At 39.4% G+C, this 18795-nt stretch overlaps 1 protein-coding gene across 10 annotated transcripts in view; it reads left to right on the top strand.

Moving 5' to 3' along the window:
• Ncoa1 (nuclear receptor coactivator 1) overlaps positions 1 to 18795 on the top strand; it is a 195682-nt gene that overhangs the window by 114632 nt on the left and 62255 nt on the right. For all 10 annotated transcript variants that reach the window (XM_027424560.2, XM_027424565.2, XM_027424562.2 and 7 more), the window contains 4 exons: positions 1640 to 1737; positions 7202 to 7379; positions 14823 to 15002; positions 17977 to 18072. In XM_027424560.2, the coding sequence (XP_027280361.1) occupies positions 1640 to 1737; positions 7202 to 7379; positions 14823 to 15002; positions 17977 to 18072 (552 nt within the window). The remainder of the gene's footprint in view (positions 1 to 1639; positions 1738 to 7201; positions 7380 to 14822; positions 15003 to 17976; positions 18073 to 18795) is intronic.

The following is an 18795-nucleotide window of genomic DNA, read 5'->3' as shown; positions in this document are numbered from 1 at the left end:
AAAGGATCTGATTCTGGATGGAAATGGTGGATGGAGCACAGCTGTAACCCCGGCACTTGGGATGCTGAGGCAGGAGAACCACAAGTCTAAGTCAGCCTATACTACATAGGAAAACCCTGCCTCAACAAGAAAGAGGGAGGGGGAGGGAGGGAGAGAGAGAGGGAGGGAGGGAGGGAGGGAGGGAAGGAGGGAGGGAGGGAAACACACACTCATACAGGCCCAGCTCAGTTAGTACAGAGTGCTCACACCTGTACACAATTCATGCTAATGTTAAATGCCAAGGAGGAGAAAGAGAGGAGAGAGGGGGGGGGAGGGAGGGAGAGAGGGAGGGAGGGAGGTCTCAAGCACAACAGATTAGTTTTAGAACATGTTCTAAGTAATATTGAAATCAAGACTTCTAGACCTATAACTCTGTGTCCATAATGGAATTATGAATGGAAAACAGAAATCTTCTGTTACACCCTTTTCAGAAACTGCCATCAAATACCTAGTAGTAATCACAGAAACAAAGACGTCGTAGGCCCTTATCCCAGGGAAACAAATCCGAACACAGAAAAGTGGGAAAAGGAGACACAGACATCACTGTTGTGTAGACACTAAAAACATGGAAACAGTTGTAATTGAATTAAGTGGAAAGAGGATCCTGGAAGAAGAATTGCTGCTGGAGTTTAAGCATACAGGACTGTCTGATAACTGGCCAAATAGAGGATTTTTATTGTTGTGTTTGGATATGTGGCTGTTGTTTTGATTTGGTGGGGTGGTGGTGTTTTGTTCTGTTTTGAGATAGGGTCTTGCTATGTAGCTTGCCTGTCCTAGAACTATTTAGAACAGGCTGACTTCAAACTCACAGAGTTCTACCCACCACTGTCTCCCCAGCGCTAGAACCAAAGGTGTGTGCCATCATGCCTGGCTAGAGAAAATTTTAAGCTCAGGAGGAATGTTTAGGAATGAGTTAAATGCATAAAAAATTTGAAAACTTGAAACTATACACAAATATAGTATATAAAAACGTACAATAAAATAGATAATATGCAAAATATACACCTGGATTTACTTATAAAATATATTTATAACTATCATTATGGAGATATTAGATACTACTGATAAAAAATGTAAATACATATACTGAGAGGATCACAGGATGCATGTGATGTAATGACCTGCACAAAATGCAATGACTTGAACAGGATAATCTAAGTAGGTGTCAAGGATTTAGAATCTCCCTGTGGACTTTGCTGCCATTCGTAGGCCATTTGCATCAAAACGTGTAATAAACATGGCTGACCTATCTGCATTCCAGCTAGCCAGGTTAGGGTAGGGGAAGATAGACAGACATGCCTCTTTACTCTACAGACAGGACCCAGAACTGCCTGTGATCACTTCTGTCCCCATTCCTTTGGCCATCACCTGACACATAACTATTCCTATCTTTAGTTTTCCCTAAAATTTTAAATGCTTTGCTTTCACATACAGTAATTTAATCAAGAGGAACTTAATGAGTCTTTAAATTTTTAATAATTTTTTGCTTAAAAAATAAAATCTTCCTTATATCAATGGTATAAATCTATGTCTTCATAAACTGCTCTAATGAAAATGAGATCTCTTTGGATGTATAGTTTTTAAAATTTCATTATTTCAGAGAAATCAACAACTGACGATGATGTTCAGAAGTCCGACATCTCATCCAGCAGTCAAGGGGTGATAGAAAAGGAGTCCTTAGGCCCTCTTCTTTTGGAGGTAAGTGCCCTGGCTAACCCCAAATGCAAATCTTTTTCCTTACCAATTTAATTTTTCCTTATTTTTATTTGAGGTCATATATCCAATTAATAAATTAGGAAGCAAAGTAGTTCTTTCAACTTTTAAAATAGGATTTTATTATGAAGACTACTTCATGGTTGCTTTTTCAGAACAGGTTGCATAACAGACATAAAATTTTTTCATATAGGCATTCTAAGGAGTCTGATGCAAACCAAAACCTACCCAATGGCTTTGTCATATATTTCTGGAGTGATTAGAATTATCTGGAAGAAGTTAACTGAATTATTAAGCTAGCTAATACAATGTATGTATACAATAGAATTTCACCTTTAAGTGAAATAAAAAAAAAACCACTTCATTGGCCTAGGTATTGTCCAAAGTATTTTCTGAATAAAAGAGTTTAAATTGATTTTACACACACACTATAAATGAGAATGAAATCACTATCAGACTTTATAAAGTGAAGACCCTGAATTACTTTGTAAGTACTGTATCGTTCACCTCCACTGCCTTTCTCTAGCTTCTGCTGCTGCATGTTGAATATAGATGCTTTGTTTCCCAGCCAGTTCATCACCTTAACCATGTTCTCTCATACATGAATGTTTAAAAGCACAGGTCTGTGTGTACATGCACATCCTTCCCTGTCCTGAAAACAAATTGTCTATTTGTTTACTAAAATTTATGCAACTAAATCTTTTCTTGTCTTTCTCAAGCTCTTCTTTCTGAAGGCAGCAGGTCTCCCTAACAGACTTGCACACATCTCTATTTTCTAATTGCATACATTTTGTTCAATTACCATAGATTGTATGTTTTTTATATGAAACATAGGTCTCTCTACCTGGTCAGTTGTAGTGTTGCCTTCTTAAAGAGACTTTACTCAAGGAATCTTTATTCTCACTGCAGGATTCTTACTCTGTCTTTAACCTGTATAAATTTTTTCATTTTCTTTCCCTGCTTGGGAACTGTAAAAATACTGGGAATTATGGGTTTTATTCTGAAACCTTTGTCCAGGGACCTTAAGTGGCAATCTCATTTAAAGCCAGGGGTCTGCAAGAACTCTTGCCCAATATGAGCCCTGCTGTGAGAACAAGGTGGTTCTCCTTAAAAGGTGACATCCCGGGCAGATGGGAAAGCTCTCAGATTGATTGTGTTGTACTTAATGGGCAAGCATTTGTTATCATCTCTGTAGGCAGCACATCATAAGGCCAGCTGTCAGGAAGATTCCTCCCCAGGAGCACATGTGAGGGAAACTTGTAGAAGAATAATGATAGAAAATTGACTTCATCAGGCACAGTTTAGAAAATAGGGATGTTTGTATATGCATATTCATAACACCAGTCCCTAAAACATTCCCTGAATTACTATCATTTTTTAAGGAACATCTTCTACCATTGACTTTATTTTGATATTTTAAAATGTATGTAAGTATATATCTCATTCATAATAAAACAAAACTTGAGTATGGTATGCAACAATGATTCCATTATTATCTAAGACTATCCCAAAAGAAATTTTAGATCTACTTTTTAAAAGAAATGTGTATTTTTAATTACTCTTATTTTTATATAAACTTCAAGGTGGGTAAGTATATACTTATCACCTACTATGAGATTTATATCTAAACTTAAAAGTTAGTTGAATATGGGTATGCCTTTGTGTGTCCACCAAACTCAAAATAGTTTGCAAAGTGTTTGTCCAGTTGTTGAGGTTTGCATATTATCACACCGCTCTCTCTTCCATGCTGTGTTCCATATTGACTCTACCAGTTTATATTCTTACCAGCAAATATGAAGATTCCCTTTTCTCTGAATCCTCATCTGTACATTTATCTTTTGTGTTTACAATATTAGCCATTAATAAAGAAAATACAATATTTATTCACAGTGGAATACTATTACTATTCTGCCTTTTAAAAACATAAGGAAATGTTCCTTATGACAACATAGATGTCCCTGGAAGATACTATACTAAATGGTGTGAGTCAATTAACAGAAAGATAAGTGCTTCCTAAGGTGGCTTATTTTGTGGAGTATGAACTGGGCAATTTAGAGAGGCAGAAGGCTATAGAATGGCAGTTTCTAGGGGCTGAGAGGAAGGGCATACAAGATGGAAGATGTTCCCTAAAGAATTAAACTTTTCTGTTAGAGAGCTTGGCATAGTGATGCATGCCTGTAATCTCAACATTTGGGAGGTTGAGAAGGAAAATGAAGAGTTCGAGTCTATAAAGCAAGTTTGAGGCTAGTTGTTCTCTCATTTTGAACAGTTATGGTGTTAATAGTCTCCATCTTCTGCAAAAGGGAGCTTCTTTGATTGGGGGCAGTCACTACACTTATTGGTGGATATGCAGATAATTATTGAATTATTAGAAAGTGGCAGTAGCACATTCTCCTCTATGATCCATTACCTCACTAGCCACAAGTAGTTGGAAAGGTGTATAGTAACAGACATGATTTCCCTTCTGTTGAGAGGACCTTAAGTCCAATTAGACAGCTATTGGTTACCACCAAGATGTAAGTGCCACCAATGTATCTTTAGAAGTATCTTAACCATGCTGGTTGTTGTGGTTCATAGGTGTCACAGCTGGGTAAGACTGTTCCCCCCACCCTCCCCCTAACTCCCACCCCACCCAGCAGCTTATATAGGACCTTTGGGAGGAGGCTTTTGAGTCCTGTGTCTAAAATGCATGGTGTCTTCAGCAATAGGGTCTTTATCTTGAGCTTCTAGGAGGCAACAGCAATGTCTGATACTTTTCTGGGAGTCTCTTGAACTCCCCTGACCCAGAACTTGAAAGGAGTTTTTTCCTGCCTTGTAAGGATAAGTCTTTCCACCAAGCCGCCCAAGCCCCGCCATCACGTGGGTGCCCAAAATAACACACAGAGTCTTATATTAATTACAATGCTGCTGGCCAATGATTAGGATTTCTTATCTGCTATCTCTGTCTTAAGTGTCAACAATAATTATTAATCTGTATATTTTATAAAGACTTACCTGATCAAGGACGCTAGCAGCATACATCCTCTCTTGTCGGGATCACATGGCAGCTACCAGAGAAGAGAGGAGGAGGAAGAGAGCGATTTCCCGCTTGTCTCTGCTTATATTCCGAGTCTGCCTGCTATGTCACTTCCTTTGGATCACAAGACTTCTCTTTACTACATTTTCCAGAATTCTCCTTGACTCCTAGTCCCACCTGTCTTGCTCCCCTATTGGCCAACAGTGCTTTATTCAACAACGAATAAGATAAACATACACAGAAGGACCTTCCCCATTAATGCCTAGTACCATATTTCTGTTAGATAGTTCTGGGGAGGAGGCATTATCTTTCCGAGTGCCATAACTTCATTTAAACTACATGTACACCCTCCCTCCCTCCCTCCCTCTTCTTATCTCTGTTTCTCACTTTGTCACTTGATCTCCCACTCTCTCATTCTTTCTCCATCTCACACACACACATATGTATTATATGTAATTTTAAGTGAATACAAAATAATATGATTCTCTATGGCTGTTTCAAACATCTTTAGTGTCATTTATCCCTCTCCTCTTCCTCTTCTTTGGTATGATCCTCCTCTCCCTTACCCAGTTAAAGACTCCCTCCTCCCTTTTATCCATTTCCCTCTGTATTTTACTCCTCTCTTAGAGATCCTTCCCCATCCCATGGTCCTTTTTTCTTGGTTGCTGTGGTTACTCCAGGTTATATAATCAAGTTCTGAAGATTTGGAGCTAGGACCCACAAATGAGAGAGAACATGAAGCCTTTGCATTTCTAGGTCTGAGTTGCCTCACTGAATAAAGTATTATCTAGTTCTATCCACTTATATGTAAATTTCCATGATTTTGTTTTCTCTACAGCTGAGTAATATTCCATTGTATATATGTACCAGATTTTCATTATCCATTCATCAGTTGAAGGACATTTAGGTTGTTTCCATTTCTTAACTATTGTGAATACAGCAGCAATGAACAGGCTGAGCAAGTATGTGGAATAGGATGTTAAGTCCTTTGGCATATGCCAAGGAGTGGTATAGCTGGGTCATATGGTGGATCTAATTTTAGCTTTTTGAGAATTTCCACACTGGTTTCCATAGTGGCTGTACCTCTTTGCAGTCCCAGCAAGGGTACATAAGGGTTTCCTCCCCCACACCCTCAGCAGCATTTGTTGTCAATTGTTTCCTTACTCTTAGCCATTTTGATTGGGGTAAGGTGAAACCTCAAAGTTGTTTTAATTTGCACTTCCCTAATTTTATTTCTTCTTTTGAGAACTCTGATCTATAGCCCATTTTTAAATTGGGTTGTTTGGTTTGTGTATTCTGTAACAAATGAATTATATCATTTTTCTAATAGCTGGGAAGATTCCAAATAAGTAAGATGACACTGTCAGCTTCCGTATTCCAGATCTTCCCTAAAAGTTTGGAGCTGTCTGGACTTCACAAAGGGCCCTGATTTCTTCCATATGTTGTAGATTGCAATCTAAAGGTTTTAACAGTTTCTCTGCTACTGGAAATATTCTGTGCCCCTAGGGATACATGTATCTCCTCTTGGAGAAGCCTGGCTCCATCTCTGCACATAGGAGGCCCCTGGAAGCTGGCTCCTGTCCATGTCACTTACTTCTTTGCTACCCACAGGCCTCACTGTACTTCAGACTCCCCAGCTCCACGTGTGCTTCTTTCTTCCTGCAGTGACATTCCCCTCCCCTACTATGCCAGCTCTCTGAAAGTTGGATAGGACTTTGTCAGGTTCTTCTCATCCCCCTTCCACTTCCAAATTAGGCATCCTGGTGTGTGCTTAAAGTGTTTCATGTATGTGTGACAGCACATTGATCACTAGTACTTTATTATGCATGTCCTCCTTCCCATTCTTTCACAGTTTCCTCAAAGGCAAAGGCCAGGTAGTCACCTTTATAACATAGATATTTTGAAGACTGAATAAATCACTTATTTCACATTTGCTACTATAAAAATGATTTTTAGAATTGTAGAGACTTTTTGGTGGTTAAGAACACATAACTGCTTTTCTGAGAGACCCAGGTTTGATTCCTAGCACCCAAGTCTGGCAGCTAACAACCACCTGTAACTTCAGCTCCCCAGGGCATTCATCATCCCTGGCCTCCAAGGGCATCTGCACTCATGTGCATAAACCCACACAGACACACACAGACACATTTTTAAAAATAATAAACATAACTATGTAACTGAAATTATTTCTAAGAAAGAAGGTTGATATTTTTTCATTCACATCTGTTGGACACTTCAATGTAAAGCCCATTTGAAAATTATGACCTCCCTCCACAGAGAAGCAGTCCTTTTCTTAATTTGACATATATTTGTTTTTAATGTCTTTTTAATAGAAAAATGTGTTTCCTTTTATCTTTTAACCTCCCAATATTTTATCAGTGTCTTTATGTCTTAATCCTTTTCTTTTCATTCCTTTTTTTTCTGGCTTTGCAGGCTTTGGATGGATTTTTTTTTGTTGTGAATTGTGAAGGAAGAATTGTATTTGTGTCAGAAAATGTGACCAGCTACTTGGGATACAATCAGGAGGAATTAATGAATACCAGCGTCTACAGCATACTGCACGTGGGAGATCATGCAGAATTTGTCAAGAATCTGCTTCCAAAATCACTAGGTAGAAAGAAATTAACTTTTTATTTCTAATGCTTAGTATTATAACACATACAAGTTAACAGTGTAAAATAATATACTTAAAATATTTCTAATGTAGCTACAGCTTCAGATGTATCAATACTTCATAAGTATCTTCTTCATCATTGTACTGCCATGTCATGTGACAGCATGGGGGCCAGCATGGATAAGTTACCTTACCACAAAAAGATTATACTGGTTTTTAGTTTTGATTATATGCAGGAAAGGAGAGCCCTGCTCACAGAAAAAAGAACAGATGGGAGGAAGAGAAGGATCAGGAGGGGTATACTGCTGTATTTTATACCTCCAAAATGTAACCATTTGGAATGTATGCTCTTTCAACTCTTTAATCTAACTATGATTGGATGGCTTGCCCACTGGGAGAAACCCAGCTGAGAGAATGATGGGTGTAGATCTCCAGTTGCTGTTCTACCCACTAAACTGTGTGCCCTTGGTACAGCAAGTAGGACCTTGTGCTGATCCTTGGGGGATGTGAATGAACTAACAGCTGCCCTTTGTTTGCTCCTTGAATTTGGAGACTCCTGCTAGAAAGGTTTTCAAGGCCCAAGTTCCAATTGCTCCTACTGATTGAATTCCTAGTCTCTGAAGTAGATAAGTTTTGGTTAGTCAGTATACATGTATTTAGTGGAAAATGGAAAATGGAAAACTTCATATTTAATTTCAGATTCCATCCATTTCAGATTTTTTTTGTTCCTGTTTTTCCCATCATTTCTTTGTTCAACTATCTCTAAAATATGACCACTTTATCACACAGATAAATTGATCAAACATGAGTTTTTCTCAGAATACAATGTGGTAGCAGTTAGGAGGGTCCTCACCAATGTTTAGTGTTGGAAAGGCAGGAGTTCAGGGAAGAGAAAGGAAGAGTCCCTCATGTCACTGCAGGTGACACCTGAGTTTCTTCCTCTGGTCCTACACTCTAGTTTCTTTTGTTCTGCCATTCTGAAGATCTTGCATGTGGGTCTAATTGAGCTATTTTATTTTATTGTTGCCTTAAAATTTTTAACATTCCCATCTGTATTAGCAAAATATCTGTTGAGTTTAAAAGCTTGCCTGGTTGGAAAGAGAAGTGAGGGGGGTCACGGAAAACAAAGCTGAGCTATCTTCTGCCGCCTGAAGAAGGGGTTCATTGTGCAAAAGCCACACATTACTCATCCCAATGTGGCTATTGAAGATATGTTACTATTCAGTTTGTTCCCGTCACTGCCAGGCGGTAAATAAGACTGGAGTGTCATCTAATATCTGATGTCATGGTGATACTGCTCCTGGTCAGGAGTGTAGGTCCTTGACTGGCCTTTTCAAGTAGCCTCCACCACAACTGGGAGAGCTATGACATTTCATCTGCAGCAGCATCAGTTCCTCATACCCCCAAAGAAGGAAAGAACAGAAACAGGGATGATACAGCCTAACTGGTGCAGCCAAGTACAAGAGTAAACCCACAAACATGGGGCATGCTCAGTAGTCACGGAGCATGTCATCTAGTTCTACATTGGCATTTGCTCACCTGTTAGAGATCACTGAGAAGAACAAAGCCCAACTATAATAAATATTTTTAAAGACATACTGAAGATCTTCCATGCTCTTGGATAGGTAGGATCAACATAGTAAAAATGGCAATCTTGCCAAAAGCAATCACAGATTCAATGCAATCCCCATCAAAATATGGGCACAATTTTTCACAGACCTTGAATGAACAATAATCAACTTTATATGGAGAAACAAAAGACCCAGGATAGCCAAAACAACCCTGTACAATAAAAGAACTTCCAGAGGCATCACCATTTCTGACTTCAAGCTCTATTATAGAGCTATAGTCCTGAAAACAGCTTGGTATTGGCACAAAAATAGACAGGTAGACCAATGGAATAGAGTTGAAAACCCTGATATTAACCCACACACCTACAAACACCTAATTTTTGACAAAGAAGCTAAAACTATACAATGGAAAAAAGAAAGCATCTTCAACAAATGGTGCTGGCATAACTGGATGCTGGCATGTAGAAGACTGCAGATAGATCCATGTCTATCGCCATGCACAAAACTTAAGTCCAAATGGATCAAAGACCTCAACATAAATCCGGCCACACTGAACCTCTTAGAAGAGAAAGTAGGAGGTACCAACGAATTGGTACAGGAGACTGTTTCCTGAACATAACACTAGTAGCACAAACACTGAGATCGACAATTAATAAATGGGACCTCCTGAAACTGAGAAGCTTCTGTAAGGCAAAGGACACAGTCAACAAGACAAAACGGCAGCCCACAGAATAGGAAAAGATATTCACCAACCCCACATCTGACAGAAGGCTGATCTCCAAAATTTAAAAGAACTCAAAAAGTTAGTCACCAAAACACCTAATAATCCAATTAAAAAAGTGGGGTACAGAACTAAATAGAGAATTCTCAATAGAGGAATCTAAAATGGCTGAAAGACACATGAGAAAGTGCTCAGCATCCTTAGCCATCAGGGAAATGCAAATCAAAACAATTCTGAGATACCATCTTGCTCCTGTCAGAATGTCTAAAATCAAAAACACCATGACAGTTTATGCTGGAGAGGATGTGGACAAAGGGGAACATTCCTCTACTGCTGGTGGGAATGCAAACTCATACAGCCAGTTTGGGAATCAGTATGGCAACTCCTCAGGAAAATGGGAATCAGTCTACCACAAGATCCAGCAATTCCACTCCTAGGCATATACCCAAAAGATGCACGTTCATACAAGGACATCTATTCAACTATGTTCTTAGCAGCACTATTTGTAATAGCCAGAACCTGGAAGCAACCTAGATGCCCCTCAACTGAAGAATGGATAGAGAAAATGTGGTTCATTTATACAACGAAGTACCGCTCAGCGGAAAAAAAAACAATGGAATCTTGAAATTTACAGGCAAATGGATGGAACTAGAAGTGAGGTAATCCAGTCACAAAAAGACAAACATGGTATGTACTCACTCATGTATGGATTTTAGACATAGAGCAAAGGATTACCAGCCTACAATCCATGCTGCCAGAGAAACAAGGAAACAAGGAGGACTCTAAGAGAGACATACATGGTCCCCTGGAGAAGAGGAAAGGGACAAGATCTCCTGAGAAAATTAGGAGCATAGAGAGAGGGGGAAGGGAGCTAGGAGAAAGAGAAGGGGAGAAGAGGAGGGGAGAGGAGGACATGAGGGAGCAGGAAGGGTGAGTCAGGGGAAGAATAGAGGAGAGCAAGAAAAGAGATACCATAATAGAGGGAGCTATTATAGGTTTAAAGAGAAATCTGGCCCTAGGGAAGTGTCCAGAGATCTACATGGATGACCCCAACTAACAATCTAAGCAATAGTGGAGAGACTACCCTAAATGCCCTTTCCCGATAGTGAGATTGATGACTACCTCATATGCCATCCTAGAGCCTTCATCTAGTAGCTGATGGAAACAGAAGTAGACACTCACAGCTAAGTACTGAACTCAACTCTTGGAGTCCAGTTGCAAAGGAGGAGTGATGAACAAAGGGGTCAAGAACAGGCTGGAGAGATCCACAGAAACAGCTGACCTGAACAAGGGGGAGCTCATGGACCCAGACTGATAGCTGGGAAACCCCTGAATACGGGTGTCAATGAGGAGGCCTAGGCAATCTATGGGGCCTCTGATAGTAGATCAGTGTTTTGGAGCCTGTCCTGGAACTTTCTTTGTAGACCAGGTTGGCCTCAAACTTACAGACATCCTCTTGCCTCTGCCTCCTGAGTGCTGATATTAAAGGTGTCCACTACCACTGCCCGGCCAAAAATTATAGTCTTATTTTCACTTATATCAGGAAATTTCAAAGACTACTGTGAAAATTTCAGTGTCTAAAATTTCTACTGTTAAGCATAATATTCTACTTTTAAAAAGATAAAAATACATTTGAATGCTGCAAAGCTAATATAGTGTGAGGTTTTGTCCAAGAAGATGGACAAAGCAGGAGAATTGGCTCAGTAGTGCTTGCCACACAAGACTTAAGTTGAATCCTCCTGAGCCCATGTACAGATAGTGGAGCATGTCTATTAAACCAAGGCTGGGAAGGCAGAGGCAGAAAGATTCCTGGACTTGCTGGTTAGCCAGTATAGCCATGTGAGGGAGGTCTATGTTTATTAAGAGATCCCCTGTCAAAAGAAGAAGACAAGGTGGGGTACTATTGAGGAAGACACCCATTGTGAACCTCTGGTTTCCACAAGTACATTTATACATATACCCACACAGGCACCACAGTGCATACACCACACACACATGTACAAAAGTCTATATTAAGATCTATTTGTGAAATTCTAATAAGCTATGACTTGAAGTTTGAAAAAAATGGAAATAAATTCTCACCATTTGTGGCATTTGTGTCTCTAGTAATGCAGACACTGTAAAAGTTAAGATCACTGGCATTTTGATGTAAAATAGACATAGGTAAAATATTCTTCCTTACCACCTACTAGCAGTGTGACCTTGGAACACATTTAATCCCTCTTTAGACCTCATTTTTCATGGGAAGTTTGGAGTGCATTCAAATGATAATTAACCTATCACCTAGCTGAATTTTTTTTTAATTTGTTAATATTGCTATTGTTGACTTTATCTAGATGTTTTGGAACTTTTAATTTCATGAGATGTGGATCTGTAATTTTGTATCATTCACAAGTACTTGATATTGTAGGTATTCTCAGAAACTAATGACATGGAAGAGCACTCTTGTCCTTTCATATTGTGCTCCTTCATCTGCTCCCCACAAAATTGAGGGAGATATTCTTACAGAACTTGTCAATAAGAAAGTTCAGTTTTCCTTAGTTCTTTTTAAAACTGAACTTTAAAAAGAAAAAAACTTTAAAACTACAATAAATAAAATTGAACTGAATGGCTGCTTCCTTCTTAAAAAGGGCCCTTAGCTGAGTGAGCATGCAGTCGGAGGGAGAGCTCTTCCCATGAATTCACCTAGCAAGCAATTAGGCCCTGAGTTTAATTCCAAAAGCCTTTTTGTTGTTTTGCAATTTTTGATTGGATTTTTGTTACCAGTTTGTTTTTGGTTTTGGTTTTTTTTAACACTAGGTATATTTATTCTTTCAAGAACAATTATGCCTACTAAAGAAAGAGCAACTAGTAAAGGTTAGACAGTCCTTCCCCAACATACTCAAAACAAAACACTGAGTTTCATCAGCGTTTATATCTCTAGCCTAGATCTGTCCCTTCCATGTCCAGCAGAGAATACAGAGTCTGTGTTTGTCTTTTTGTGAAAATGCAGTCATTGTAAGTAAAGACTTAGTATTTAAAAGATTTGGGTCCAAAAAAGCCTTGAGCTCTGTTGTAATAACTTAGATAAGCCAAAAGAAAACCAATAAATATTATGATATATAGAGAATCTAGAAAGAAGTACCATCTGAAATATCTACCTGCATGCATTGCAAGAGTCAGTATCTAACAATTATTTATTTAATAAGTTATGATAATTAAAATGTAAGTTATTGCCAGAGTTATTTTTGTGGCTTTAGTTATTAGTTCTCAATATTTTTTACTAACCAAAAAGTTTCTCTTACAGTCTTTCTGCCCCCTCTTCCTGAGGAGAAGCAGATATGATACAGATGCCCCATTTAGGGTTGAACATTCTATGCTTTCTTATTTTCTGTACATTGACCATTTGTGGGTCTATGTGTTAATTGTCATCTACTGCAAAAAGATGAGGATTGAGAGATACACTCATCTGTGGTTATAATGATGTCTTTAGGAGTCAATTTAATAGCATGTCTATATAGCAGAATAATAGTAGATTCTCCTCTAGGACCTATGACCTACCTAATCATAGATTCTTGGCCCCATTATCAGTGCCAGGAATTAGTTCTAGTGTATGGAATGGGCCTTAGATCCAATCAGAAAGTGCTTGGTTACTCCCATAACATTTTTGCCACTCTGACACCAGGAGACATTTGTTCAGGCTGGTTGATACTGTATCTACAGGGTTCATAGCTGAGAAACTGATGATTACTTTTCTTCTCAGGTAGCATGCATGCACCATCCAGCACTATATAAGCTAGCCAATAGGGGTAAAGCTTCTAGGTTGATACCAACTTGATTATAAACCAGAAGATTACTACAGCAGAACAGGAAAGCATTGTTACAATAACTCCGCCAGCCGCCTGAGTTCTGCCATCACGTTAGGGCCCCAAATAACACACAGAGTCTTATATTAGTTATAATGCTGCTGGCCAGTGACTAGGATTTCTTTCTTTTTCTTTCTTGTTTTTTTTTTTTTTTCCTTAGACAGGGTTTCTCAGTGTAGCTTTGGAGCCTATCCTGGCACTCGCTCTGGAAACCAGGCTGGCCTCGAACTCACAGAGATCTGCCTGCCTCTGCCTCCCGAGTGCTGGGCTTAAAGGCGTGCACCACCAGTGCCCGGCAACTGAATTTAATTTTCTTATACTAAAGGAAATAGTTTGTTAGCAATCTTTTGGTATTACTTACTGATTATCCACCATATCCAAAGTATTGTACCATAGAAACTGTGCTAGTTAAATTAATGAAGCACAGGAAAATGTCTTTAAGAAACCAATATTGTTTGTTTTCTTTTGAGACAGGGATTCTCTATGTAACAGCTCTAGCTGTCCTGGAACTAGCTTTGTAGACTAGGATAGCCTATCATTCACAGAGATCTGCCTGCCTCTGCCTCCCAAAGTGCTGAGATTAAAGGTGTGTGCCACCTCCACCCCCAACTCTTTTCTATTCTAAGTTACAGACTCTTTGTACAAACTTTTAGTCTTCTGCCCTGTGCACAAAGAGCCTGCCCTTAGGATTGCCTTTGATGAGTCCTGCTTAACCCTGTAACTGTGGCCTTAAATTTCTCACTTGAAATGCATAGCTGCAAATAAAAAGCGTTAACTACCACACTAGTAATTTTTAATTCTGTCTTTGTTTCTAAATACTGTTAGTGAAGTGGTGTTTGCTGTATGAGCTCTTACACATTTTCTTGGAAGTGTTACAATTTCTAGCTGGTAGCTGTGCCTATTGACTCAGTATATCCCATCTGAGGTTGTAGCCAGTCTTTTAATACAAATGTCTCATTAGCCAGATGCTTTGAAGTATGGTGTAGGGGACAGTGTAAACCATGCCTGCTAGAAGCTGGCTACAGGTGTGCCTAACCACGCCCATCAGGGCGTGGTCAAGGCGAGGTCAGGATGACTTGTGATAGGGTTTAAAGGGACAGACAAGACACAGGGGAGCCCCTTCTCTCTGGCCTCCCTGCCTTGCTGCCCCTGGCACGCTCTGGCTTGTGTTTGGCTAGCGTTTTTCTAATAAAGGATATCTTAACCTCACTGGTTACTAAGCTCCTTCATTAGTATGGCTTGTTTTTGTTTGTTCAGAATTTATGCTTTTTTCACAATATATTAATCAATTTTGCCTCCCTAGTAAATGGAGTTCCTTGGCCTCAAGAGGCAACACGCCGAAATAGCCATACATTTAACTGCAGGATGCTAATTCACCCTCCAGACGAGCCAGGTACCGAGAACCAAGAAGCTTGCCAGCGCTACGAAGTTATGCAGTGTTTCACAGTGTCACAGCCAAAATCAATCCAAGAAGATGGCGAAGGTAAAGGGTCATCTTAAAGTGATTGTTTTATCTTTGGCTTGAAGAAACAGGGGAAATTGATTACACACTACCTTCTTGAGATAATATTTTTGGTTACTCTATTATATGTCATAACCACAGTTCAATTTTCTTTTTTTTAAATGCTCTTTTTTAAAGATTTATATACTTATGTATACAGTGTTCTGCCTACATGTATACCTGGTGCAGGTGAGAGGGGGCACCAGATCTCATTACAGATGGTCATGAGCCACTTTGTGGTTGCTGGGAATTGAACTCAGGACCTCTGGAAGAGCAGGCAGTGCTCTAATCCTCTGAGCCATCTCTCTAGCCCCAGTTCAATTTTCTTCATTTCCTTTTTTATTCTCTTGAGACAGGGTCTCACTGTGTAGCTCTGGCTGAACTGGAACTTGCTGTGTAGACAGGGTAGCCTCATACTCATACAGAGATCCACCTGCTTCTTTTTTCCCAAGTACTGGTATAAAGAGCTGTGTGCCACCAGGCCCAGCCCATTTGACTTTTTGAGATGGTGTTTTACTGTGTTTCCCCAAGTGGCCTTTCAACTCACTGTGTAGCCTAGGATAGACTGGAACTTAGAAGCAGTCGCCTGTCTCAACTTTATGATTGTCAGAATTGCAGGAGCATACCACTGTCCCAGACTCAATGTTTTTCTTAATATTTTAAACATTACAAATATGTAGAACCACCCCCTTGAGAATGTCCCTAAAGTTTCAGCTTTATGCAGCCTTCCCTTGTAGATGTCAAATAATTCAAACCTGTTTGCTGCTTTGAAATAAAATAGGTAACTGCCTGCCCTCAGTTGGAAGTGTACCAGATATAGCAGGCTGTTGAACAACCCTGGTATTTATAAAGGTTCACCTTTAGAATGTAGGATACATTGGAGGATAACATTGGAATTTTCAGACTATGCAAAAATCCAGGAGAAAGTTTATGAAAAAATGGAAGCCATAGTTGAAACTCTAAATGAACATGATGTTAGCATGGATTTTAGTATGTAATGGTGGATGGGTGTGTCATCCGTGTAAACATAGACTCAGTTCAGTTTAGGAACATCACAAATAGGGACCTGGAGTGAGGACCGGGGGAGGAGACAAGTCTGTCAGAGGCAGTTCAGCACATGTGACCAGGAGGTAGAGGGAACTTTGGGAACTTTGCACACATTACTGTTTCATGTCTTTAGTGTGCAGTAGTGTATGTAGCATCTTTGAAAGAAAAAAATCATGGAATGGGACTTCAAAAAATGTATATACTAAAAATATAAAATTCTCTGTTGCCAGTCATGGTGACCTAAATGTTTAATTACTAAGGTTGGGAATGTAGAGGCAGGAGGATTGCGAGTTTTGAGGCCAGTCTGGTCTACACAGTAATTTTATGGCCAGCCTGAGCTAGTAGTAAGACACTTTTATGGGTCGGAGTATTTGTTTGTCTGTTTGAAAGTCCCACCAAGTGAATCCAAATTATTCATGCTGAAATATAAAGCCATACATAGGTTTAAATAGATCACACTCTTTATTGAATTTACTAAATAAATCTTGAATTACTTAGATGTCTAACGTTAAATCACATGTCCACCCCAGGTTGGGATATATAGTGCCTGGCCCCTCTCCCCCTCCAAAAAAAGTCCTTTATCAAGAGTACTACCACTTTAGTCATAAATCTTAGTTTTGTTATATGATCATTTTCTTTATAGTGGTTATGAGAATAATCTGCAGCATGGAATACTGATGCATGTAAGATATTGACAATAAAACTGTAGTTTTTAAAAACATTGTTAAGGGGTATCTTAGTTGGGGTTTCTAGTTGTGATGAAATACCATGACCAAAGCAGCTTGGAGAAGAAAGGGTTTATTTGGCTTACACAACCTCATTACTGCATTCTACATTCCTCATTACTACAGCCTATCAAGGAAGCGGAGTCAGGACAGAAACTCACACCGGGCAGGAACCTGCAGGCAGGAGCTGATGCAGAGGGCATGAAAGAGTGCTGCTTTGCTTTCTTATAATACCCATTACCACCTGCCCAGGGGTGGCCCCACCCACAATGGCTGAGCTCTCTTCAACAATCACTAATTCAGACAGTAACCTACAGGCTTGTCTCTAGCCTGATCTTCCTGAGACATTTTCACAATTGAGGCTTCCTGCACTCCAGTGACTCTAGCTTGTTTCAAGTTGACATAAAGCTTGCCAGCACAGGGGACAAAGAGATGGCTAAAAGTTAAGAGCACTGGCTACTCTTCTAGAGGACCCAGGTTAAATTCCCATTACCTACATGGCTACTCACAACTGTCTGTAACTCTGGTTCCAGTGGATCTGATGCCTTCTGGCCTCTGAGCACAGCATGCCCATGGTACACAAACATACATGCAGGTGAAACACTCATACACATATTTTTTTTAATTTAAAATTGTATTGGGGGCTGGTGGCAGAGCATGTGCTTAGCATATGTAAGTTCCTTGAGCTCAGTTCATAGCAGTGAAAACAACAAAAGTAAAATTAACAACTGGTGCTGCTTAAGTCCGAAGACTGTTTCTTTGGCTGTTAGTGTCTGTCTCTATAGTTATGTTTGAGTATTCCGTGGGGAGAAACTTTACCCTTACTTTCTACTTAGAGCTACCAGTTTGTATTGCCAGGAATTTTATTTCTACTGTGCTATAATGTTAGCAGTGATTCCAACCTGGGACAAACCTCAATCTTCAAAAATATTTACATCATGATTTATAACAATATCAAAAGTTATGAAGTAGTAATGAAATAATTTTGTTGTTGGGGGCAGTCACCACAACATGTGGAACTGTACTAAAGGGTCCCAGCATTGGGGAGGTGGAGTACCACTGTATTAGAGTGATTCTAATATTATGGTAAATCCTGGAACATGAAATTTAAAAATCAAAATTGTTGAGTAATTGATGTAAACTCTATACTTTGTTCTTCAATGTTCTCTTCTTGTTTTGGGCAGATTTTCAGTCATGTTTGATTTGTATTGCTCGGCGATTACCTCGGCCTCCAGCTATTACAGGTGTAGAATCCTTTATGACCAAGCAAGATACTACAGGTATTCACAAAATTAAAAATGCTCCATAGATATTAATAATGTAAACTTAGCACTGATGATATCCAAGTATAATGTTCATCCTCTGCTTCCCAGTCTTATATAGAAAACATTTTAAATACTCATCCAGATGTTGAAATTTAGATGATATAATTGTCATGTGTGTTTGATATTGAATCATCTTTATAATCAAGGAAGAAATTTGAATTTGTATATATATATATATAAATGGATATAAATATGGTGGGTTTAATATTATGTTTAAAAGTATTTGGTGGGGCCAGGCGTTGGTGGCACACGCCTTTCTTTAATCCCAGCACTTGGGAGGCAGAGGCAGGTGGATCTCTGTGAGTTTGAGACCAGCCTGCTCTACAAGAGCTAGTTCCAGGACAGCCTCCAAAGCCACAGAGAAACCATGTCTCAAAAAAAAAAAAGTATTTGGTGGGGCCATCCAGAGGACTCAAGTGGGTAAAGGCATGTGCTACAAGTCTAATGACCTAAATTTGATCCCTCAGCCCACATGTAAGAAAGGGAGAACCAGCTCCTATCATGGACAAAGCATGCGCATGCACACACACATAGACACACAAATAAAGGTAAAATATGTAATGTATTTGACAAGTTAAAATCAATGATAAAAGGTAACCACACGACTAGATACATTCCTATAGTCCCAGCTCCTAGGTGGGCTGAAGCAATTGTATCAATTGAGCCCACAAGTTAGGA

Source organism: Cricetulus griseus, chromosome 7 (genome assembly GCF_003668045.3).
Source record: "Cricetulus griseus strain 17A/GY chromosome 7, alternate assembly CriGri-PICRH-1.0, whole genome shotgun sequence".
Classification (NCBI taxonomy): domain Eukaryota; kingdom Metazoa; phylum Chordata; class Mammalia; order Rodentia; family Cricetidae; genus Cricetulus; species Cricetulus griseus.
This window is presented reverse-complemented; position numbering and strand designations above follow the sequence as displayed.